Below are 24,344 nucleotides of genomic sequence, written 5' to 3'. Positions count from 1 at the left end.
GACACCAGACCAGTTGGAACCTGAAGGTTGATGAAGCTGACTCCTACTTACTCTCCAAGGGGGGACCCATAGTTTTTCAAGGCAGGAGGCTGCTGTGTCCCCCTTTGCCTGGCAAAGTAATAAAGCTATTCTTTTCTACGTCACCCAAAACTCCGTCTCGGAGATACGATTTGGCGCCACGTACAGAGAAGCTGAGCTTTCGGCATCAACGCCATGAAATGTCAACCTTAATCAGAACAAAGAGCAATTTTATTTAAGCAAAAATTGAGGTTATTCAGGAATAGCTGAGGAAGTGCAATTCAGAACAAGCAAACCATGGAGAACCATATGTAAATCCAGAAAACGAAGGAGGAAAGTATTCTTTTACAGAAGAAAAGAGGAAGTTGGGGAGGGGTTGTTTTGAGCAAAAGTTCATTGAAGGAAAATGAGAGTTTGAAGTGGTGGTGGCTCCTCATTGACTGCAGACAAGGGCAGCTCGCTGTTGTCAGGCACCTGAAGCTTGCTGTTGCCAACCAAGAGAGGAAATCTTCCTTCTTCCTGTTGGACTATACAAGCTGCAACACGTGACGTGCACGAGAGCCCTCCCTTTGTGGCTTCCCAGCTCCAGTTTTGAGTTAGGTCTCCCTAACACATTTTCACAAAGGTATTTTCTCCACTTTTGTCTATGTTGACATTTCCTTAATGTTTAAGGTAGAAAAAACTTTATCTTCTGGAGTCAGACAGATGTGGGTTCGAATCCCTTGCTGACACTCATTAGCAGTCCTTTATCCCGCCGGAGTCTCAGTTTTGTCTTCTTCACAATGCAGATAAATAATAGTACCGTTATCATGATGATTAGCAACCACAGGAGATGACTACTTCCATCTGTTGAAAACTTAGACTGTGCCAGTCTTTTAGCTTTACATGCCTTACAATAATGGGAGGTCAAACTCTAAATATCTCCCAATTACAAATGGGGACACAGAGCCTAGAGAGGTTATGAGACTTGTCCAAAGCCACACAACAGATAATCTGTGAATCTGCACTACAAACCCAGGTCAGGACCCCAGGTCTCCCAGGTCCAGAGATCTTAACCACTACCCTACCCAAGGCAACAATGTGAGATATTTGGTTCTACCCCCAACTCAGCCTTTAATTACCTTGTGACCTTTGTACTAGTCAGGATAGGCCAGGTGAAGCTACAGTAACAAACAGCCCCACAACGCTTTGGTGGCTTACAACAACAAGAGTTTATTTCTCACTCACATCACATGTTCATGGTGGTCAGCCTGATGGACTCTGCCTTGTGGTCGTCCAGGTAGAGAGAGCAGGGATACGGCAAACCACTCTTAAGGCTCTTAAAACTTCTGTCCAGAATTGACTCCTGTTGCTTCTGCCCACATTTCAGAGGCCCTGCAAGGACATCCCCATTCTTTCAAACTAGGCCTGATGACACTTCAACCCACATGAATCAGTAATCATAGATGAGTCCAGCTACTTGATGGCTGACCTTGAGATGGAGACTCAAGGACTCATCTCTCATTTGCAAAATGAGGGTCTATAATGCCTAACTCATAGGGCATTAAATAAGATTAATTATGTTTAACACCCACACAGTGCTAATCAGAAATATTACCTCCTTCCCTCTTTCCTTTAAGTAATGTTAGGGACTAAATGTTTGTGTCCCCTCAGAATTAATATATTGAAGCTCTAACCCTCCAATATGATGATATTTGGAAGCAAGTCCTCTGGGAGATAATTAGGTTTAGTGAGGCCATGAGGGTGGGACTCCCATGACGGGATTAGTGTCCTTATAAGAAGAGGAAGAGAGACCAGAGCTTGCTCTCTCTGCCATGTGAGGACACAATGAGAAAACAGCTGCCTTTAAGCCAGGAAGAGGGTCCTCACGGGAACCCAATCATGTTGGCACTCTGATCTCAGACTCCCAACTTCCAGAACTGTGAGAAAATAAATTTCTGTTGGCTAAGCCAGCCAGTCTATGGTGTTTTGTTTTGGGTTCTTTTTTCTTTTTTTTTTTGGCTGCGCTTTGTGGCTTATGGGATCTTAGTTCCCTGACCAGGGATTGAACGCAGGCCCTCAGCAGTGAGAGTGCAGAGTCCTAACCACTGGATCACCAAGGAATTCTCCAGTCTATGGTATTTTGCTATGGCCGCCTGAGCCAACTAAGACAAGTAGCCTAACAACTGCCATCTAATGAATGCTTATTAACTACTAAGTAGTTAATACTAAGTAGTTAATACTAAGTAGTTAGTACTAAGTAGTTAGTACTAAGTAGTTAATAGTAGTTAGTACTAAGTAGTTAGTACTAAGTAGTTAAGTACTAAGTAGTTAATACTAAGTAGTTAAGTACTAAGTAGTTAATACTAAGTAGTTACTTATTAACTACTAAGCACTCTATATTCATTCGCCTTTTCAGGAACAGTTACTACTCCCATTTTACAGATGAAGAAACTGAGCAGGAAGGGACCTGTTTAATGTCGTTGTTATTTACCTGTGGTCCCTCAGTTCCATATCTACCCTTCTCTGCCCTGTAATGCTGGGGCTGGGGGATTTTGAAAACTACATTTCCCAGGATCCCTTGCCACCTGACTCCTGCAAAGAGGAAGCACTCCAGGTCAGAGGGTAAAAAGAGCCTCCCCCGCCCCTGCTTGTAGCATTATCTATGGAACTGTGCCTGTGTGTGGTGCCTCCTCTGTGGCCCCAGCCCTTGCCACACAGCCCCCCACCCATGGTTCCAGCACAAGTTGCCCTGTAGTACAGTAGCAAGGGGCTCTTAGGTGTGCTAACACCACCTCCTCCCTTTGGTTTGCCTGGCGTTAGCGGTGGGACCTGCTACCTGCAGTTGCTCATCAGTGGAATACTCCCTATGGCAGATTGTATTTTTCCAAAAGTATTTCTGATCCTACATGCTCTTTTAGAGCCTTGTCACTCCTCACTCCCCATCAAGAGTGGAGTCCAGCTCCCCTTTCCTTGAGCCTGGATGAAGAGAATATGGCAGAAGTGATCCTGCCTGTCTTCATAGGCTAGGTCTCTCCCTCTCTCTCTCTCTCTCTCTCTCTCTCTCTCTCTCTCTCTCTCTCTCTCTCTCTCTCTCTCTCTCTCTCGACGCTCACCCCAGGGACTGACTCTTGATTAGGCAAAGTCATTCAGAATAATCTATCACCGTGCCAGGGGTTGGCCCATGGGATGTAAGAGATGTCTGCTAGGTGATGGGGTTTCTGACAAGACAAAGATGGGAAGCCACCTCTTCCAGCTTTGGATATGGTTGTAAGAGGGCTTGATGCTGGAGCTCTGGCCGTCATCGTGCAAACACCAACATGCTGAGGACGGCAGGACAGCAAAGTATGTTCTCAATGACTCCTTGGAACGGCTGAATTAATGACCCATGGGTATGTCCATCTCCATTCTTTCTGTTATGCTGTATAATATTAGGTATTCCTTACTGCTCCTACCCCAAAGCCTTTGTGTTTGCCATTCCCTCCACCTGGAATGCCCCCCACTCACTCCTCAGACATCTGCACTGCCCTCTCCCTCAGTCCCTTCAGGTCATTACTCAGATGTCACTCTTAACCCACCCTGCATAAAAGTGCACCCCTTTGGAAGTATCCCCACTTCTCTTCCCTGCACTGTTTTCTCCAGAGTACTCATTACTATCTGGAATATCATATGAGAGGTTTATGATCTCCCCCACGAAAACATAACCTTCCTGAAAGCAGGGGATTTTGTTTACTCTGTATCCCTGGTGTCTAGAATTATGTTGGATGCATAGTGTTGTGATCAATACATGCTTGTTAAATGAACGCTGAGTGAATTGCTTCAGTTCTCCTCCTTGGACTTTCTATTACTTTCAGCTGCAAGCAGATGTTCCTGGCATTCTGCCTCCTGTGGGTTCCTCGATGTTACCTCTCTGCTCAGTCCTTTGGGTCCAGTGCTTGCTCTAAAATGACGCTCACTCCAGACTGAGCATGTGATCTTATGCCCACTCTGGCCCCCAGACATTGTCCTCTGCAGGTCCCTTCAGGTCCCAGAATCCCCAGAGGTGAGAGTAGACCCCAGCCAGGCCCCACTTGAGGCTGCAATGTCAGAAAAAGGAAACTCAAACTTCTCGGCATGGTGCAAGGCGATTCATTCAGATGTGTGCAGCTGGGAGACTGAGCCCAGACAGAAGAGGGCCCATGGTGGGGGTGGAATGGGCTGCTCTAAAAGACTGGTGGGGGAGGTGGTATTTGGTCCTCAAGCCCCAGGTTGACTGCCCAGGACTTTGCTAGACCCTGAAGAGGGAGAGAGAAAGAGGAGTTGTTGCCCAATGTTCCTGAGAAGAGATGCAGCCCTAGTCTGAGGGAGTAGCCTGGTGATGGGGACCCCCTAGTTTGAATAAGGATGCTTAGTCTTTGGGGTCCCCAATCTGAAGGAGAATGTGTAACCATGGTGGCTTCTCTTATCTGAGGAAGAAAAAGAGCCTAGCCTGAGGGAAGAGGTACAGCCTTTGGGGTCCTGGCGTGAAGAAAGAGGACTAGCCTTGGGGAAGCTCTTAGCCTGAGGGAGGAGGCCCACCCCTGGTTTTTGACTTTCTCAGCAGGAGCTTCCAGGCCCCTAGAGATGCCCTAGCAGAGGGGAGCCAGGGCGCCATCTAGCGGGACAAGCAGGCGGGCTCCGGGGAGGGGGTCGGGGGTCCGGGTCGGATGGCTCAGGAGCGGGCCACGGTGCCCAGGGCGACCATCAGCACAGGCAGGGCAAGGCGGGGGCCAGGCGCTGCGCCCGAGTGGCACTCGGAGTCCAGGACGGCGCGTTGGGAAGTGCTGCAGACCGGCCAGCGCGCCAGCCGGTGGCCGGGGAGCGTCGGGAGCCCCCCGATCTGGCACAGGTCGCGGGTGCCGCAGCCGCGCACGCTCAGGTTCCGGCCGCCTGCGGAGACGCGGGTGGGGAGGGGGACGTGAGGATGCGCGCTGGCAGGTGTCCCCCTGCGCGCGCGCGCCTGGCACACGCACGCCACCACTGGCACCAGCCCTGCGTCGCTGTCCCCAGATTCCGGGGGTTCCTCCAATCTAGCAGATTGCCCTGAAACTCCCTCCAACCCCGCGGGGTCGCCTTCCTAAAAGACTTCGACACATGGAAAAGGGAACATGGGAGCCAGCCAACCTCGGAGGGAATGGCCGGCCCTCAAATCCATGTCCTTGGGGAAAACTCACCAAGAATGTTCTGATCCTTGATCTGGGGCTGGTCACGGCCGTCCCTTTCGTCATTCTTTATACCTTACACGTGTGTTACAGGTGTTCTTTTACTTGTGTTCAATATTAATAAAAACTATGACACCTGGAGGCCACTCAGCTTCACACATCCCTCCAACCGGTTTCCCAACTATTTCCTATGCGTCCTCGGAGCCATCCATATACGGTATAATATGATAGGATGGGATATATTTATATATAAATGTAAATATACCGATGTAACCAGTTTGTGGAGGACTTGATGGGAAATGCTAAAGTGAAATCGTGTTATTTTACCAACAGAAAAACACCTCACCACAACTCTTGGTTATTTTCAGGTCCTTAAGTTTTAGCCATATGTGGAAATACTTATTGTCAAGTGATAAGATATCTGTGTGTATTCAAAATAATATGGGGTCAAGGTGGAGATGAAACACGATCAGCCATGAGTGGATAATTCTCAGAATTGGGTGAAGGGTACCTGGGGCTTATTAAACTGTTCGCTCTTTTATTTATCTTTGAATTTTTCCATAATACCAAAGTTAAAAAGAAATGTAAGCCTCACAGCACTGTCTGTATTTGTCTCATCTTGACCTGGAGTATGCTGGAGTATGCTTCCTCCATAGAGCCATGTTTGTGAGTCATGGTCCCACACCCACTATCATGCACACCTACCACACGTGTACACACACACACACACATCTCAGTCACAAACAGCTCCCGTGATGCCCCAGAGACCAGAACACAATCCACACCAACGTGCCCAGCCTCCCTGCCCACTGTCATATCACCCCTCCCCCAGAAACACACACACACACACACACCCATTGTGCACACAAACACAAGTTCCCCAGCACATCCGTTCGCTGGACAGTGATTGATTGAAGGTCTGTCCAGTCCACATAAGCCTTATACACACATAACAATGATGACCACTAACACTGAAAGTCATCAGTTCCAAGACTCACATTCACATCCCCCAACACACACACACACACACACACACACACATTTTAACATTCCTGAATAGAGCTGTCTTCCTGTCTTCCCATTGGTAACATCTTAGATTTGCTGAAATGCCATACACAGTCCTAACTATGTTCAAGAATTAAACTGTTCAATGCAGTAGCCAGTAGCTGTATGTGTACCTGAGCAATTGCCATGTGGCTGATTTGAACTGGAACAGGCTGTGAGTATAAAAGCCACACCAGGTTTCAAAGACTTGGCAGGCAAAAATGAATGTAAGATATCTCATTTACGAGGTCTTATATCATTTGCATGTTGCAATGGTAACTGTTGGGTATATTGGGTTAAATAAAATATATTATTAAATTAATTTCACCTGTTACCTTTTACATAAGGCTAGTGGAAATTTTTAATTTACGCATGTGAACATTGTATTTCTTTTGGACAGCACTCACCTAGAAGCTTCATGGATTATCTTATTTAATTTTCACAGTAGTCTTGGGGATAAGAGACTATAATTATCCCCTTTCTCAGATGGGGAAATTGAGGTACAGAGAAAGAAAGTCCCCTGCTCAAGGTCACCTGGCTCATAAGAGCTAGGATTTGAACCCAGGCAGCCTGGCCCCAGAGTCCTGCTTTATGCCCTCCACTCCATCACCTCTCTCATGAACTAATTTCATCCTCACAAAACCCTGTGAGGTGTTCTTCCAGCATTCCCATTTATCAGAAGGGAAAACTGAGGCTCAAAGAGATGAAGTGGCTTGGGTCACACAGAGTCAATGATGGAGATGGACCCCCCAAACCCAAGCATGCCTGTATTCGAAACCAGTGCACCCAGGCTCACTTGTGCACACGTGCACACACACATACACACACCTTACCTTCTTCAGACACCAGGTTCATCTGGACACACTCTGTCTCCCCACTGGGACACTGCATGTAGAAGAAGTGGTTGCAGGGCCCTGAGTGGCCCCCAGGACATGTAGGACACAAGAACTTGCTCAAGGTGCCTGAGGCCGGCAGGGTGGCTATGTAGGGGAGAGTGACAGTCAGCCGGGAGGACTCTGAGGACCTTCCAGGGCCCTTCGTGCGCTCCTAGGCTCTACTACAAGGGAATGACATTAACGGGCTTTCCCACTGAACTGGGGTCAGGGCGCCTTAGGATAGCCTGGCTGGAGAATGGGTGTTGAGTGCACGCCCTCTTCAATGCAGGACAAACTCTCCTCCAAAGTCACCCCACCACCTCCTTGGCCACCCATCTGACTGCTTTCTGGTGGCAGCGTACCGAGAGGAGGGGGCTCTTGGCAGTTGCCTTGGCAACAGGTGGTGTTGACCCGGAAGCCAAAACCAATGCTGTAGGTCAAGGCAAAGATGGAGTTGTCAGACGTGCAGTCCTTGGAGGCCACACAGGAACCATTTCTCCAGGAAACAGAGTTACTCGCACCTAAGACTGGAAGGATATGGAGGGCAGGCTCATGAGGAGAAGCAATTACCAGCCACCACCCAACTGAGCCCCCCAGATCCCTCTGGGTGCCATTGTTGGCATGCACTCTGTCTGAGATTCCCCCTCATGGACTTGATGTCATTGAGCATGAGACATATAATCGTCTTGAGGACACAGTGGGGGGGAAGACAGAGACAAAGTGAGAGAGTAGCACTGACATATAGACACTACCAAATGTAAAATAGATAGCTAGTGGGAAGCAGCCGCAGAGCACAGGGAGATCAGCTCGGTGCTTTGTGACCACCTAGAGGGGTGGGATAGGGAGGGTGGGAGGAGACACAAGAGGGAGGGGATATGGGGATATATGTATACGTATAGCTGATTCACTTTGTTATACAGCAGCAACTAACACACCACTGTAAAGCAATTATACTCCAATAAAGATGTTTAAAAAAGAAAAAAGATGCAGAGTCCCCTGCCTTCTCCCCTTAGGGTTTCAGTGAACAAGGTGACTCTGTACCTTGGCGATGAACAGATACACCTGTTGGCGATGTCTCCCCAGCCTGTCCCTGAGTCTCACATAGGCTTAGCCACAAACTTCTCTAGGACCCCAGAAACGCCCAGCACTTGGTCTGGTACATTATCCTTACTATTCCTAATTATATTGCTGGAATTCCTATCTCAGCTATTCATGTGCATCTTGGAATTCATCCCAGAGAAGAGCTGGTTTCTAATTTAATCCCTCTTCCCATTTACAGAAGAGTCCAGTTTTTCCCTTTATGATGCAGATCGACAGGGAACTTTGGGGGCTCCCTGCCCGGAATGTTGCAGTAGATGCCAAGATGGGTACAACTGTTTCTCCCATCCCACATGCTTTTTTGCAACATGACTTTTTACCACTCCCCCATCAAGAGGTGGAATCAATTTCTTCACCTCTTAAATCTGAACTGGACTTGTGACTATTGTGATCAATAGACTGTGGCAGAAGTGACAGTGTGCCAGTTCTGGGCTTATCTCTTAAGAAGCCAGTGGTTTCCACTTTTCCCTGCTCAGAAGCCAGCCGCCATACTGTAAGGAAGCTCAACTAGGCTACAGACTATGAGAGACCACATGGAGAGAGGCCTCGGAAGGTGAGAGGCTGTATTGAACATTGCAGCCTCAGTTGAGTTCCCAGCTGAGTGCAGCCACACCCCTTGGACCTCAGCCTTCACCCCTGGAGCAGAAGAACAGCCCAGCTGAGCCTGGTCAACCCACTGAGGGGTGAGAAATAATAAATCATTGTTTTTGGTTTGGGTTTTGGTTTTTTTGGCCTTGCCGTGTGGCTTGTGGGCTCTTAGTTCCCCAACCGGGGATTGAACCCAGGTCATGGCAGTGAAAGCGCTGAGTCCTAACCCCTGGACTGCCAGGGAATTCCCAAAATCATCGCTGTTTTAAGTCACAAAGTTTTTTTTTTTATCACTGTAGTAAAAAATACATAATATAACATTTACTTTCTTAACCACTTTTAAGTGTACACTTCAGTACTGTTAATAATATCCACATTGTGGTATGATAGATCTCTAGAAATTTTTCATTTTGCAAAACTGAAACTACCACCATTCTACTTTCTTTTTCCATGATTTTGGCTACTGTAGCTACCTCCTGTAGATGGAATTATACACTATTTGTCCTTTGTGCCTGGTTCAGCCTCTACATCTTGAGCTGCTTGGTTACTCAGGAATAACTATGACAAACGTGACATCGGATTTTAAGCTCACATCCTCCACTGCCACCAGCTTCTGTCCTCCATGGCCAGAAAAGGGCTACCATGGCTGGAGTCAAGGCAGCAAACACAGGAGGGCAAGGAGAGGTCTTGGGTGTCTCAGGTCCCATTTCTTCCTCTCCTGCCCAATCCTGTCCACAGGGACACCCACCTGTGATGCCCGCTATCTGAAGGCAGTAGTTCCTATCTTCCGTGCAGGGGAGAGGGTTGCAATGGTGGAGGTCTGAGCAGGTGAAACAGACGGTGACCTTAGCCTTGGTATGGGTCACAGGTACATGGGGACCTGGGGAGAGAGGAAGATGAACTGGCTGGAGGACAACATGTGTGTGTGTGTGTGTGTGTGTGTGTGTGTGTGTGTGTGTACACTTCTGGGCACACAGCTATATGCCTGTGACCGTGCTGCATGGGTGCACTGCTGCGATGATGCAGTTTGCGTGTACGAGCATGCAGGTCTGTTTCTCTGTGTGCACGTGTGGTCACGTGGTTGTGCATGTGTACGTGTGGAATTGTCTGAGGAGGGCTGGGGATGTTTGTGTGTCCGCTTCCGTGGGCCCCTGTGTGTATAGGTATCTATGTGCATGTCTGTGTTTACGCATATATGTAGCAGGCTTGTTTGGAGGGGGGTCCGTGTTTCCAGCAAGGTTTGGGGTGCTTGGATATATATGTTGGCGCACAGATATGGATGTTAGTAAAGTGTTTCAGTATGTCTGTGTATATTTTGTACTTTTGTATGTTTGTGTGTTTGTACCTGTCTCTTTCCCTGTCCACGTGTCTGGATCTGACAACCGATGTGTCCCTGCACAGATATGTTATATGCCCGCAGGGACTGTATACACGAAAATTCCAAGTCCCATCTTCCAGTTGTTAGTAATCCTATTTTGCCCTTTTTCCCTTTCCACGTCGTAAATTTTAGCTCCCAAGTCTTCCTTTTTTTTTTTTCTTCATCGTGATCATTCATTTAATCCTCTGCTTAGTTTTGAAAGGTAAACCGCCTAGCAGCTGGTAATCCGAGAAAGTGAAGGTGAGAATGTTCCTGCTTCGCCTGCAGATTCAGCAAACAGATCCCCTTCATCACAGAACTTGTCCTTGCTGTGCGGGTTTCTAACAAGAGCATCTTCTACATCCCCGGAGCTGAGGGGATACTGCTCTATCCACGTTTGAAAATTTTCTCTGCTGGTCTGAAATGGCTGTAATTCTGGTCAGTTGTCTCACTTCAAAAGCTGTTGCCCTGGTAAATACTATCTCAATTAACATCTCTCTTTTCTGGAAGACGAAAATTATTGTCAATGTTCTTTGTTAAGCTGAAAGAAGACTATTGGCAAAGCTGGTTTCTTTCACAAGCAAGGAAGTGAAGAAAAGGGAAAGACAGCCAGATTTCTTATCTAAATCGAGTCTAGATGTCTAATCTCACTTACACAACAGGATGTTCGTGTTTTGAAGTACACGCTCTTCTGTAGGTGTGTTTTGGGTGCTGGGATGTAAATGTAGATGTCTGTGGAGGTGTGGATATATGTCAATGGGATTTCCTGCTTCCAGGTGTCAAGTGGTATGAGTCTGTACGTGTGTGTGTGCGCGCGCGTGCACGCGCATATGGGTAATTGCACTCCCTGGGAGCATGATGGTAGGGGGAGGGGATACCCTGGGAACACATAGGATCGGGAAGGGCATTTGGGATCCAGAGAGGGCAGAAAGGGTAGGGTCTCAGGAAGTCAGGGTTCAAAGCACCTGGGTGGGTGGTAGGAGCCACGTGGTTGCATTCAGGCTTGGCAGTGAGATGAAATCCAGTCGCTTCCGGGCCCAGGGTGGTGTTCGCTTGCAGGTGGCAGACCTCTGGTGTAGCACAGCCCTTCAGGATTTGGGGGCCCTCTGCAGAAACAGGGGGAAGCTTGAGGGGGGAGACTCGGAGCTTGAGCCTTCCCAACTTGATGTCTGTCTTTCTCTGTCTGAAAGTTCCCAGCTCACTTGATCGTTCTGTAGGATTCATTTTCACATCTATCTGGTCATTTCTTACAACCGTGTGTTGCCTGCTCAGTTGGAGGATTCTAACTTTATTCCTTCATGTATGTCACATATAGCTGTGCTATGTTCTGTAGCTGCTCATGATAATAGCTGAGTTCCTCGTGGACCTCTAGCTGTTGTTTGTGGCTTCTGCTATCGCTCTTGGTGGCTTGTTTCCTTATGCATGTCATGGTCTCCGGATTGTCAGCTCCCATCTGGTTGATGTCAATCTGAGGGAGTCCTGGGGGCTTTTCCCTGGAGACGATTTGCCTTTGCTTATACTGAGAGCCAGGAGGTGCTACCAACTTGGGATCATTTCAGCCTCCTTCCACGGTCCCTGGCTTATGTGGGGATTAAAGAGTCAGCTACCCAACTGTGCTGTGGACCCAAGACCTAGTCACTTAAACCAGACTGTTATCAGCATTCGCTCTTACTGCGCCTTTCATTTTCACTCACTGATCTCCTTCCTGATTTCTGCTCACATATTAGTTTAATTTGGGGAGCCGTGGAAATTTCCCTAACTTCCCATAAGCCCCCAAAATCATGGAAAAACATTTTTGACAGCATCTAGTTCATCTGTAAACGGTACCAAGGGGGATGGGTGGTGGGAGCAATCCATCCTGGAAGCAGGCTATAAGAGGGTGTATTGTCTGCAGAGCAGTTAAAAACAGTAATAAAACGAACTGAAAGTCAATCTGCTTTTTATTATCACCATATACCCGCATTTCTAAACACTGGTGGTGATAAAATACCTCTCTCCACTGGAGTGGACCACTCCCCCCATTCTTGTTCCTCCCACCTCCACCTTTCCAGCATGCCACTGTTTGTAGAAGAAAGACCCTTCCGAGAATCTAGTCTGCCAGGCTAGACTACCAGGAACAGAAGCCCAGGCCATTTGTCTCTTTAACTTTGCTGCCTTCATAGTTAGTCTATTCTCTGATCAGTTTGGTTCTATTCTAAGACTTTTGTTCAAAAAACCTCTGCTCCAGGGCTTCCCTAGCGGCGCAGTGGTTGAGAGTCCGCCTGCCGATGCAGGGAACACGGGTTCGTGCCCTGGTCCGGGAAGATCCCACATGCCGCGGAGTGGCTAGGCCCATGAGCCATGGCCGCTGAGCCTGAGCGTCCGGAGCCTGTGCTCCGCAACGGGAGAGGCCACAGCAGTGAGAGGCCCGCATAACGCAAAAAAAAAAAAAAAAAAAAAAAAAACCACCTCTGCTCCAACCATTTGCAAGCAATAGTGATGATTTAAAAATACATCTGCAAATTCTTTAAGACCAAAAGGTGAGGGTCTATACCTCCTCTCCATGAAATCAGATGGACTTTTGTGACCATTTCAACCAATAAAGCATGACAGAAGTGACAAGGTGTGATTTCCAAGGGTAGGTCATAAAAGACCATGCAGCTGCCACCTTGTTTGTTGGAATACTTGCTCTTGAATTCTTCAGCTGCCATGTAAAGATGGTGGCAACCATGATGTGAGGAAGCCCAATTTGACCGACGAGGCGAAATCACACAGAGAAGCTTGGAGATTACGTGGAGAGAGAAGGGGGCCAACTAGCCCAAGCTGCTGCCTTGTTTCTGTATTATTCAGTGTATTGGAGTCTCCGCCACCATACAAAAAGCCCCAAGGCAGCCGTGCTGTGAGGAAGCCCAATCTAACCAATGTGGAGAGAACACATGGAAAAGCCTGGATTCTACAGGTATGAGATGCTCATCTAGCCCCTAGTTGCCCTCAGCCCTGCAGTTCTAGCTCCAGCAACCCTCTGACTGTAACTATATGAGAGACCCAGAGCTGTCCAGCTGAACTTTTCCTGAATTCCCAGCCTAGAGAAACTGTAAGAGTTCGTAAAATGATTGTTGTTGTTTTAAGCCACTACGGGTGAGAGTGATTTGTTAAGTAGCAAGAGGTAACCAGAACACACATGCAGATAAACCTCAACACTGATTTGTGCAGGTGGGAGGGAGGCCAGCCATGCAACTGACCTCCTGAAGGGAACACTTACCTCCACGCCACGTCCCACTGAGAGTGAAACACACAGTCTCGTTCCCGGTGCAGTTCATGACCGGAAGGGAGTCACATGGGGCCAACTTATTCCCAGAAGAGGAGGAACACTTCACCCCGTTGGGCTGAGCTTCGGGTCTCACTTCTGGAGGGAGCGGTCGTGGTGAGGGTAGGATGGGGCTGAGGGAGACACCCCTCTCAGCCCTCTTTTCCCCCTCCAGCCCTCTGTTCTTGCTGTTTCCACTCACAACAACCCAGAGCAGGACTTCCCTGGTGGCGCAGTGGTTCAGAATCCACCTGCCAGTGCAGGGGACACAGGTTCGATCCCTGGTCCAGGAAGATCCCACATGCCGCGGAGCAACTAAGCCCGTGCGCCACAACTACTGAGCCTGTGCTCTAGAGCCTGAAAGCCACAGCTACTGAGCCTACAAGCCGCAACTGCTGAAGCCCACGCACCTAGAGCTCGTGCACCGCAAAAAGGGAAGCCACCACAATGAGAAGCCCACGCACTGGAACAAAGAGTAGCCCCCGCTCACCGCAACTAGAAAAAGCCCGCGCACAGCAATGAAGACCCAATGCAGCCAAAAATTTAAAAAAAAAACAAAAATAAAAAAACCCAGAGCATTTTCCTCCAAAGTGGGACCAGCCTGGTCTCAGACACCCTTCTGGCCCTTGAAGATTTATTCCGAGGAGCAGAGTGAACAGAGCCAAAGGTGGAGCTGGCCCCACTCTGTTCATTTGTCCTGCACAAACCTTCAGGCTGAATCCCAAGGCTTCTTGCATTCATTCCACAAACATTTCTTGAGCACCTACTGTGTGCCAGGCCCTGTTTTCAGGACACAGCACTGACCACACAGACAGAAGGCCTCCCTCAAAGACCCCAAGTTCCAAATGTGACGAAAAGGTGATCCTGTTATTTTAGGTTTTAAGATATTTTGGTGTTCTACAAAAGAGTGGTACTCCACCACCTGATTAGTTTTCAGAGTTTTCTTAGAGATCTGAAACATTTACGAGGAAGCCATTTAAGCATGTTTTTCCTGAGTCAAAACTAAGCCACATGGGCTTCCCTGGTGGCGCAGTGGTTGAGAGTCCGCCTGCCGATGCAGGGGACACGGGTTCGTGCCCCGGTCTGGGAAGATCCCACATGCCGCGGAGCGGCTGGGCCCGTGAGCCATGGTCGCTGAGCCTGCGCGTCCGGAGCCTGTGCTCCGCAACGGGAGAGGCCACAACGGTGAGGGGCCCGCGCACCGCAAAAAAAAAAAAAAAAAAAAGAGAAAAACAAACAAACAAAAAAAACCCCAAAACTAAGCCACATATCGTTTTAACATGGGTTTATACTGAAACATTGGCAGATATAGAAAAGTAGAGAACTGTGCTGATTAATACGTGGCTGCTGTCTACACATGGCTATTAAGTAGTTAAACTGTGGCTGGTTCCCTTGGGGATGCGTCGTGAGTATAAACACACTCTAGATTTCAGAGGCTTAGTTTGGGGAAAGAAAGAAAAATATCTCATTAATAATTTTATATTGATTATCTCCATATTGAAGTAATAGTTTAGATATGGTACCTTAAATAAGGTCGATTCTTAAATTAATTTCGCCTGTTTCTTTGTGCTTTTGAATGTGGCTACTAGAAAGGCTTTCATTCCCTAATATGGCTCACATTGTATTTCTACAGACAGCACTGCTCTCAGCATCTACCAAGAGACAATTACTCTAGTACACCTGAAACTAACACAATATTGTAAATCAACTATAGTCCAATATAAAATAAAAATTTAATACAGATTTAAAACTTCCTGGTAAATTGGTCTTGTTGATATGAAGTGTCCTTGTTTATTTCTAGTAACACTTTTGCTTTCAAGCCTACTGTATCTGTTATTATATAATTTCCTTTTGGTTTATATTTGCACAGTATATCTTTTCCAACTTTTTTACTTTCAACCTTTTTGTACCATTATGTTTTGTTTTTTAAATAAATTTTTAAAAATTAAAACAAAAACATCATGCTAAGAATTTTTCATACTAAAAAAACAATTAAAAACAGAACAAAAAATAAAATAAAAATGATCAGTAGAAGAATCTGAAAAAGAATGGATATATGTATACATTTATTTTAAAATAAAAAAAAATTAATAATAATAAAAGAGTATTCCGAGGTAGTCCCTTCAACCTTTCTTTACACATAGGAGTTTTGTTTGATGCAGTTATACTCATAATTGGCATTTTATATGCTGAATAGCATGCCCACCTCTCAGCTTGGACTTGGCTATTTTATTTGGTTGACGTGCACAGTTTAGGAGGAGGGAAATCCCACGTGTCTGGAAGGATGGCTAGTAGCCCTGAATGTGGAGCTGTCTCAAGTCTCCCCACCGCTATACCTGCCAAATTCCTTCTCTGGAAAAAATAACCAGGCAACCAAAAGTGATCTTTATCACCACTCAGAGACAGATCTGGAGTGAGCCAGCAAGGAGATGCTCATTGTCAAGGTCGAACCAGTGCAAAGTCAGCACCTGAAAATGAGCACCTCCCTTTACCCTAGACCAGAGCCCATCACCACCCATGACATTTCTCGTTCTGCTTGACTATCCTTCGGGGCAGCCCCTCTCCTAAGGAGAAATAAGAGTCTGGGGCTTCTCTCCAGCCCCACCGCCAATAACTGGATAAGCGCAGCTACAATTTGTAGAGTGCCTACTATATGCCAGCCCTGTGCTGGACGCACCCCCTGCCAAAGTTATTTCACACCCATTTTCCAGATGAGAAAACTGAGGTTCTTCCTGTCCCAGGCAGAGCCGGAAACCAAGGCCAAGTTCCCATGTCACCCCACCCGGGTGTGTGACCCCCAGGTCCCGCTGACCAACCTTGTCGGGTAAACCCGCTACAACTGTTTTCACAACAGGCTGTGCTGATCCAGAGACTCAAGTCGGGGCCGTAGGTCAGGGAGTAAACATCTCTTCGGCATTCCCCAGGGGCCACGCAGGACCCATTCTTGACGAGAGTCCCATTTGCTGGTGACAGAAGTTGAGGAGGGGAAGTTACAGACCACTCCCCAAGCCCTCCCAGACCTCTGCCCCTCTGCAGCAATGCCCAGAGGTCAATCTGGGGCCTCAGCTGGTGTTGAGAGCACCCCATCCCCCACCCCCCCGCGGCAGTGAGCTGAGCTACCGGGCAAAGTTTGGAACCTTCAGTCCCAGGACGGCAGGTCCAGGCCTCTCCCCTCTGACCCCTGCCCACCCACTTTGGGTACTTTGTCCATCCTCCCTGCCCACCCCCTGCCCGATCCCCCACCCAGCTGCAACTGGCTTAACAAGCAGGCGTCCCGGGCTGGAGGACAGGTTATCTCCGTGCAGTTTCCTGGTAGAGAGCAGACTGGACACATCTTGGAGGTCCCTGTGGAGAGAGAGGGGTGATCAGAACTTGTGATTTGAGAAGGAAAAAAAGGGGAACAAACAAACACACTCTCACGCACAGTTCAAGAACAGAACTAAGGGGGAATATTCCCTGGTGGTCCAGTGGTTAGGATTCGGCCCATTCACTGCCAAGGGCCTGGGTTCAATCCCTGGCTGGGGAACTAAGATCCCGCAAGCCGCTTGGCACGGCCAAAAAAGGATAATAATAAAAATAAAGAATAGAACTAAGGGCTGGGGGTGGGAGGACTGTTGGGAGAAGATCCAGGAACATTTTCCTGGTGCTGAGTAAATGGCATTCCAGGTGCATGGAACAGTGTGGGCAAACCTTGGGAGCCGGGATCTCAGCATCTCCAAGCTGGGGCTGAGGAGAGTCTCCGTGGAATCTATCGGTTCTCACCGTGGAACTCTTTCTCGCAACGTTTCCCCCCTCCAAGTCCAGAAGTGAACAGTTAAGGGTGTCATTTCCCTTCATCATTTCTCTTTATCAGCTGGGCTGAGGACAATGTCTAGTGAGTCTTCATCTTAACCCCCAAGAAGCCCCTGAGGCTCTTCCAAGAAACCTCAAGGCTCTAAGACACAGAGTCTGAAAAGTTCTGACCTTGACTCATACCTTCCTCTTACAGATGAGGAAAGTGAAGCCGGGGAGGTGGGGGGTGGGGAGTCTCACGCAGCAAGGTCCTGGCTAGGTTTTGACCACTTAATTCCCAGCCAAAGCGGGTAGAATTAGAACCAGGGGGGAGATAGGCAGACGAGGTAAAGGAATAATAATAAGTTATGAATAATAACTCACCTTCAGGCAGGGCCACTTATGACCTGACACTGTTCTAAGCCCTTAAAAACTCCTCAAACAAAAGAATTTTTTTTTTAAGTTGAGGATTATGTTTTATTTCAGGCATTCCTGAGGACTTAAGCCTGGGATACACCCTCTCAGATAGTTCTGAGGGACTGTTCCAAAAAGGTAGGGGAGGAGCCAGGGTATATAGGAGTTTCTGCAAAGACAAACAAAAAACCCCACAGGTAGTTGAACATCAAAAGACTACTGCTAATTAAAGAAAACCCAGGGACTTCCCTGGTGGCGTAGTGCTTAAGAATCTGCCTGCCAATGCAGGAGACACGGGTTCGAGCCCTGGTCCAGGAAGATCCCACATGCTGTGGAGCAACTAAGCCCATGCACCACAACTACTGAACCACCCTCTAGAGCCTGCAAGCCACAAGTACTGGGCCCACGTGCCACAACTACTGAAGCCCACGCACCTAGAGCCCGTGCTCCGCAACGAAGAGTAGCCCCAGCTTGCCGCAACTAGAGAAAGCCCGCGCTCAGCAACGAAGACCCAATGCAGCCAAAAATAAATAAATTTATTAACACCCCCAAAACCCAGACATCTCAAGTTAATGAATTTAACGCTTTTCTATCTCTTCAAACATAGTAATTCAGTGAATGCCCCCAAGAGCCCCCTGAGGCAGAGTCATTATCACCCTCATTTCACAGATGGGGAAACTGAGGCACAGAGAGGTTAAGTGACTTGCTCAAGGTCACACAGCTAAGAAATGGCAGAGCCAGGATTTGAACCCAGGTAGCCTGGCTCCAGAACTACGTTCTCAAACACTCCCTGCAGCTGCTTCCATTAGACAAAAAGCCAATATATAAGAAGCTGGCACTCAGACTCTCACCACCCATGTGGCCTTGGGGCCCACCCTCTCCCTCTCTGAGGGACCACACACAATGCGCCTACCTTGTGAGGCTGCCAGCGCTCCCAGGAGCGCCAGAGGAGAGAGGAGCCAGAGCATGATCCAGGCCAGAGAGGAGGAAGCAGAACCCAGGTGCCCTGCCCTTTTATTCAAGGGCATTGGCTAGGGTGGCAGCCCCAGAAGAGGGAGAGCAAATAGGCTGGGGAGATAGCAGGCCCACCCACCATCCTGGCCACTGGGAGTGGGGGAAAGGGCTTAGGGAATGTGGAGATGGGGAAACTGAGTCCTGAGGGGCATGTAGGACAAGCTGGAGGCTACTCAGCGAAGCCAAAGAAGAACGATGGCATGTTGTTGTTAGTATTATTATTATTATTATTACTAATAGGTTTGCTGGTCATTCCATAGAGATGTTAACTCACTAGATCCTTACAATAATCCTACAGGCTATCACCATTAACCCCAGGAGGCATATTCAAAATAGTTGAGCATCAGTCAGTATAGGCCTGGCTATGCAGCAGTAACAATTCGGCCCCATTACTAGAGCAATGTCCTGGTGCCCTCCACTGACCTGGTGTTTCCCTTTTAGTTAGTAGAACCTGGGGATGTCTGGGAGGACCCAGACATGCCATAGGTTAGGGGGCAACCAGGGTCTTGGGGGAGCGGATTTTTACCAACCAAATCTGGAGGTATCTCAATATTTTTACAACTGGTACAGTTGAAATCAGCCCTGAGTTTCCGCATCTAACAGAGAAGGAAACTAAGGCTCGGAGCAGTCCAGGGCCTTGTCCAAGGCCACAAAGTGAGGACATTGGCACAATCAGGATTTGAACGCAGGCCCCACTGAATTGACATTGGGTTTCACCAAGAGGGGAGAGGGAAGACAGCTCCCTTCCTCTGGATGAGGCCTGCATTGCTCTCTTGCCCCGCCTCTGCTGGGCAGCCTTGATTTGCACATCTGTTCAATGGGAATAAGGTCCATCTCAACCACCCACGAAGGACCTTCCAGCCCCCACGCTTGGAATGTCTCTTCACAAGCTTTGAGTCCCCACCGGCCTCTCCTTTGTGGAGTAACCCTGGGGCTATCCCTTGCCTTGTTTGGGGCCTTGTGTTGAACACTGAGATCCTTTTCTTTCGATTCTGGATTTTTTTCTTTTTAATTTTTGGCTGTGTTGGGTCTTCATTGTTGCACGCGGGCTTTCTCTAGTTGCAACGAGTAGGGGCTACTCTTCGTTGTGGTGCGCGGGCTTCTCATTGCAGTGGCTTCTCTTGTTGCAGAGCAGGGGCTCTAGGTGCACAGGTTTCAGTAGCTGCAGCACGTGGGCTCAGTAGTTGTGGCGCATGGGCTTAGTTGCTCCACGGCATGTGGGATCTTCCCGGACCAGGGCTCGAACCCGTGTCTCCTGCATTGGTAGGCGGATTCTTAACCACTGCGCCACCAGGGAAGTCCCAAGCCCTATGATTTTAAATCAGAATTGTTAATCCTCAATGGACAGTTTCATTCTTCTGCAAACTCAGGCTCTGACCTCAGAGGTTACGTCAGGGATCCCTGCCCCGCCCGCAGGATCCATATTAGATCTTAGGAGACCACAGCTTGGCTAGCACTTCCCAGGAAGGAAACACGTTAGGTCATCAGGCCTCCACCAGTCCCTAAGCAGATAAGATGAGTGACATGTCACTGCCCTGGTGACATTAGCTGGCATCAAGCCAGGGCGTTCAGTAAACGCTCCGTAAATGTCGGCTACTCGACAGTTGAGGTGACTCAGACTAGTGACGTTCAGGCTGCAAGGAAACCTCACACCCATGCAGAGGCGGATGAGCACCGCGGAACCAGAAGGCCTGGATTCAAGTTCCAGTTCTGTTGCTTCAGGCTGGGTGGTCTTGGACCTTTCACCCCCCTGAGTCTCAGTTTCCTCATTTGTCAAAGAGGGCAAATGGGAAGACCTACATCCCAGGGCTGCTGTGAGGATAAAATGAACGGATGCATCGGAGAAGAGCACTGAGAACAATAGATGCTCTGTATCACCATCATCATCTTATTGTCATCTCATCATCATCCTCTCATCGTCATTACCTCATCATTATCATCATCATCATCTTCATTGTCTCTCATCATCATCATCATCCTCTCATCGTCATTACCTCATCATTCTCATCGTCATCATCATCATCATTTAGCTGCGGGCATGGCAAGGCTGGGATGGGCCTACCCCCTTGGCTGAGACAAGAGAGCCCAACTGAGAGAAACGACCAATCCAAGGTCACTCCACAGGACTGTCAGGCTTCCCAGACTCTGGGGAAGGGCCCTCAATCAGGGCGTACAGTCAAGGAGCTCTCTCTGGAAGGTGCCAGTCCTAAGGGGGAAAAACAGGAGGCTGGAGGTGGCTCTTCCCGATAGGGTGCTTAGCAGGGACAAGTTTGCGGAGGAGGCCCACCTCCTTCCCTGGTGGCTCTTGAGCCCCTTGGTCCAGGAGCAGTGGGAAGAAGGGAGAACAGTCCCCAGGGAGCCTAGAGTCCAGAGGAGGAAGCGGCTCCTGGGGCTTCGTGACTAGCAGCTGCTCCCGTCAAAGGTTAACTGATAACTCAGGCTGGGTAAACAGGCCATGAGCTGCACAAACATGAGGCTTTCAGGGTAAAGAGTGTGAAGGGCAGGGAGGCAGGGGTGGACGTTTCCCTGCCCTTAATTTGAAACCTGGAGGTGAGGGGACATCAGAGCAGTTCGCTAATGCATGTCCAAGCAAATATGGGCATATGCATACCCCCCTTTTATGTACAAACAACGGGATATGATACACACTGTTCTGCCCCTGGATTTTTCCACCTGACAATCATGTAACCTGAATTACATAGTTCCCTCTTTCTTTCTTCCATTGGATAATTGTACCTCTTGTACAATTTGGTGTGTTCCCATCACTCGGTATTGCAAACGATGCTGTCGTGAAAGAAGAACATAGATGCTGAGTTCCCAGAAGTGGTTAAGTGGTTTTGCAACATCAGAAAAGTTTTCTACACTTGTAATTTTGAGAGCAATTGCAAAATGACCATCCATGGGGTTGTACCAATGTACACTCCCACCAGCAGTGGGGGAGTGTCCGTTTCCCCACAGACTGGCCAATTCTGTGTATCACCCAACTGTTTTATTTTTGCCAATCCGTAGGTGAAGGCATGTGGTAGGACACTGGTGGCCATCAATTCTGTGCGGCTCCTTCCATCAAGAGGCGGTCCTTGCTTCCCTGGTGGAGTGGTTACGACTCCATGCTTCCACTGCAGAGGGCGCGAGTTCGATCCCTGGTTGGGGAACTAAGATCCCGCATACCACGCAGGGCGGTGTGGCCAAAAAAATATAAAAAGAGAGAGAGAGAGAGATGGAGTCTATTTCCCTCTCCTCAACTCTGAGCCAGTCCTGGAACTTGCTTTGACCATAGAATGTGGCAGAATTAACATTGCATGAGTTCTGAGCCTCTGCCTAAGGGGAACTTGCTGCTTCTGTCATCACCTTGTTGCTGCTGAGAACCCTTCTGCCACTGTGCAAACCAGCTTGCCTCCTGTAGGATGACAGAGGCTCTGGGCATCCCAGCCATTCCAGTTGACAACCTACAAGTGAAGCCATCCAAGATCAACCAGGCCTGGCTGAGCCAGCCTAGACCAAGATGGGCCCAGCCAAGCCACAGAATCTCAAGGCATAATGTTTGTTGTTTCAAACCACTCAAATTTGGGGTGGTGTAATCTAGCAAAAGCCAGCTGACGCAAATGGTATTTCAGTGTCATTTTTACAAGAGTCATTGTGTTTCTTCTTCCATCCTTTCCTAATTTTTCTATTGATTCATAGGCGCTGTATCCGTGTCCTGTGGCTGCCACAGCAAAGTACCACAAACTGGGTGGCCTGAAACAACAGAAATGTATTGTCTCACACTCTGGAGGCTGGAAGTCCAAAATTCAGGTGTTGGCAGGACTGTGCTGTCTCTGAAACCCATCAGGGGATCCTTTCTTGCCTCTTGGCGCCTTCTTGTGACTGGCTGGCAGTCTTTGGCCGGCAACCCATAACTCCAATCTCTGCTTTTAGCATAACGTGGCCTTCTCCCTGTGTCTCTGTCTTCACATGGCTATCTTCTTATAAAGACACCAATTACATTGGATGAGGGGAACACCCTACTCCACTGTGACCTCAGCTTAACTAATTATATCAGCAACAACCCTGTTTCCAAATAAGGTCACATTGTGAGTAGGTGAGTTAGGACTTCAACATATCTTTTTCTCTTTCTTTCCTTTTGTTTTGGAGGTGGGGCACACCCTTCAATCCCTGATACGAGCTTTTTATCTATTAGCAACATTAGCCCTTGGATTGCAATGGTTATTTCTGCTATTGCAGCTAAGTGGGGAAACTTGAGCTGCTAAGTGCTAGAGGCAGGAAAACCTTTCTTTGCACAAACTCAGCACATTTTTTTCCTCTGGCTCCCCTATTCTCCCCAGGTCACCCCAGCATCATGAAACCAGAAGGAGGCATGGCAAAGAGGACTGGTGGAGGACGGGATGGAAAAAGGCTGCGGGCTTCCAGCTCCTGGTTCTTGTCCCCCGAAGGCAGAGACACTCAGTATGGCAGTTATGAGAGCAGGTGGTAGAGACAGACTGCCTGGGTCCAAACCTGACTCTGTACTTACAAGTCATCACAGGCAAGTGATTTAACCTCTTGGATTCATTTGCTATTGTTGCTGTAATATATTACCACCGACTTAGTACCTTAAAGCAACAGAAATGTATTCTCTTACAGCACTGGAGGTTGGAAATCTGAAATGAGTCTTTTTTTTAATATAAATTTATTTATTTTTATTTATTTTTATTTTTGGCTGCCTTGGGTCCTCGCTGTGCGCGGGCTTTCTCTAGTTGCGGCAATCGGGGGCTTCTCTTCATTGCGGTGTGCGGGCTTCTCATTGTGGTTGCTTGTCTTGTTGCGGAGCACGGGCTCTAGGCACATGGGCTTCAGTAGTTGTGGCTCACAGGCTCCAGAGCGCAGGCTCAGTAGTTGTGGCACACGGGCTTAGTTGCTCCATGGCATGTGGGATCTTCCCAGACCAGGGTTCGAACCCGTGTCCCCTGCATTGGCAGGCAGATTCTTAACCACTGCGCCACCAGGGAAGTCCAGGTCTTTTTTTTTTTTTAAGTCTTCTACTGAATTTGTTACAATATTACGTCTGTTTTATGTTTTGTTTTTTTTGGCCACGAGTCACGTAGAATGTAGAATTGTAGCTCCCTCACCAGGGATGGAACCTGCACCCTCCGCACTGGAAAGTCAAGTCTTAACCACTGGACTGCCAGGGAAGTCCCTGAAATGAGTCTTAAGGGCTCCAAACCAAGGGGTTAGCAGGGCAGCGCTCCCTCCGGAGACCGTAGGGGTGCAGTGATCTCCTTGCCTTTTTTCAGTAGCTCGAGCTGCACATCCTGCATTCCTTGGTTCGTGGCCCCTCCCTCCATCTCCAAAGCCAGCAGCAAAACATCTTCTTTCTCTGACCCTGCTTTCCTCCACTCTGTCTCTGGTCACAGGTGCACCTACCTCCCTCTATAAGGACACTTGTGGTTACAGGTAGAGCTCACGCACATCGTCAGGATAATGAATGTCCCATCTTAATCTCCTTGACTTAATCACGTCTGCAAAGACCCTTTTTTCACGTGAGGTAACATTCACAGATTGCAGGGCTTAGGACCTCGATATCTTGGGAGGCCACGGCTCAGCCTACCACACCCCTGTGAACCCCAGTTTCCTCCACTGTAAAACAGGCGACCGTGAGAAGTCACCGAGTTATAGAGAGAAAGCACTCAGACCAGTGTCTTGCATAGCCCTGGCATCCAGTCAGATTGAGACAGGGAGAGCCT

General features: G+C 48.4%; 2 protein-coding genes across 2 annotated transcripts; both read right to left on the bottom strand.

Moving 5' to 3' along the window:
* Positions 1-4,652: 4,652 nt before the first annotated feature.
* LOC125962637 (phospholipase A2 inhibitor gamma subunit B-like) lies at positions 4,653-7,766 on the bottom strand. The gene is made up of 4 exons (XM_049702758.1): positions 7,724-7,766; positions 7,459-7,623; positions 7,055-7,201; positions 4,653-4,905 (listed from the first exon to the last, which is right to left on the bottom strand). The coding sequence occupies exons 1-4, from the start codon at positions 7,764-7,766 to the stop codon at positions 4,688-4,690; spliced, it is 573 nt and encodes a 190-aa protein (XP_049558715.1). The 3' UTR covers positions 4,653-4,687.
* A 1,269-nt stretch (positions 7,767-9,035) lies between these two features.
* On the bottom strand, positions 9,036-16,423 carry LOC117201828 (uncharacterized). The gene is made up of 4 exons (XM_033431028.2): positions 16,242-16,423; positions 13,381-13,524; positions 11,105-11,245; positions 9,036-9,662 (listed from the first exon to the last, which is right to left on the bottom strand). The coding sequence occupies exons 2-4, from the start codon at positions 13,436-13,438 to the stop codon at positions 9,331-9,333; spliced, it is 531 nt and encodes a 176-aa protein (XP_033286919.2). The 5' UTR covers positions 13,439-13,524; positions 16,242-16,423; the 3' UTR covers positions 9,036-9,330.
* Between the last annotated feature and the right edge of the window lie 7,921 nt (positions 16,424-24,344).

This window comes from Orcinus orca, chromosome 20 (genome assembly GCF_937001465.1).
Source record: "Orcinus orca chromosome 20, mOrcOrc1.1, whole genome shotgun sequence".
In the NCBI taxonomy this organism is placed as follows: domain Eukaryota; kingdom Metazoa; phylum Chordata; class Mammalia; order Artiodactyla; family Delphinidae; genus Orcinus; species Orcinus orca.
Note: the sequence above shows the minus strand (reverse complement) of the source record. Positions and strands in the feature narration are given on the sequence as shown.

Coding starts and splice junctions, on each gene's coding strand:
- LOC117201828 (XM_033431028.2), bottom strand. CDS start 13,438: ATGAACTGCACCGGGAACGAGACTGTGTGTTTCACTCTCAGTGGGACG. Junction 11,246..13,380: donor CAGTGGGACGTGGCGTGGAG/GTAAGTGTTCCC, acceptor CTGTTTCTGCAG/AGGGCCCCCAAATCCTGAAG. Junction 9,663..11,104: donor GGCTCCTACCACCCACCCAG/GTGCTTTGAACC, acceptor CTCTCTCCCCAG/GTCCCCATGTACCTGTGACC.
- LOC125962637 (XM_049702758.1), bottom strand. CDS start 7,766: ATGCTCAATGACATCAAGTCCATGAGGGGGAATCTCAGACAGA. Junction 7,624..7,723: donor GAGGGGGAATCTCAGACAGA/GTGCATGCCAAC, acceptor ATATCCTTCCAG/TCTTAGGTGCGAGTAACTCT. Junction 7,202..7,458: donor CCAAGAGCCCCCTCCTCTCG/GTACGCTGCCAC, acceptor TCCCCTACATAG/CCACCCTGCCGGCCTCAGGC.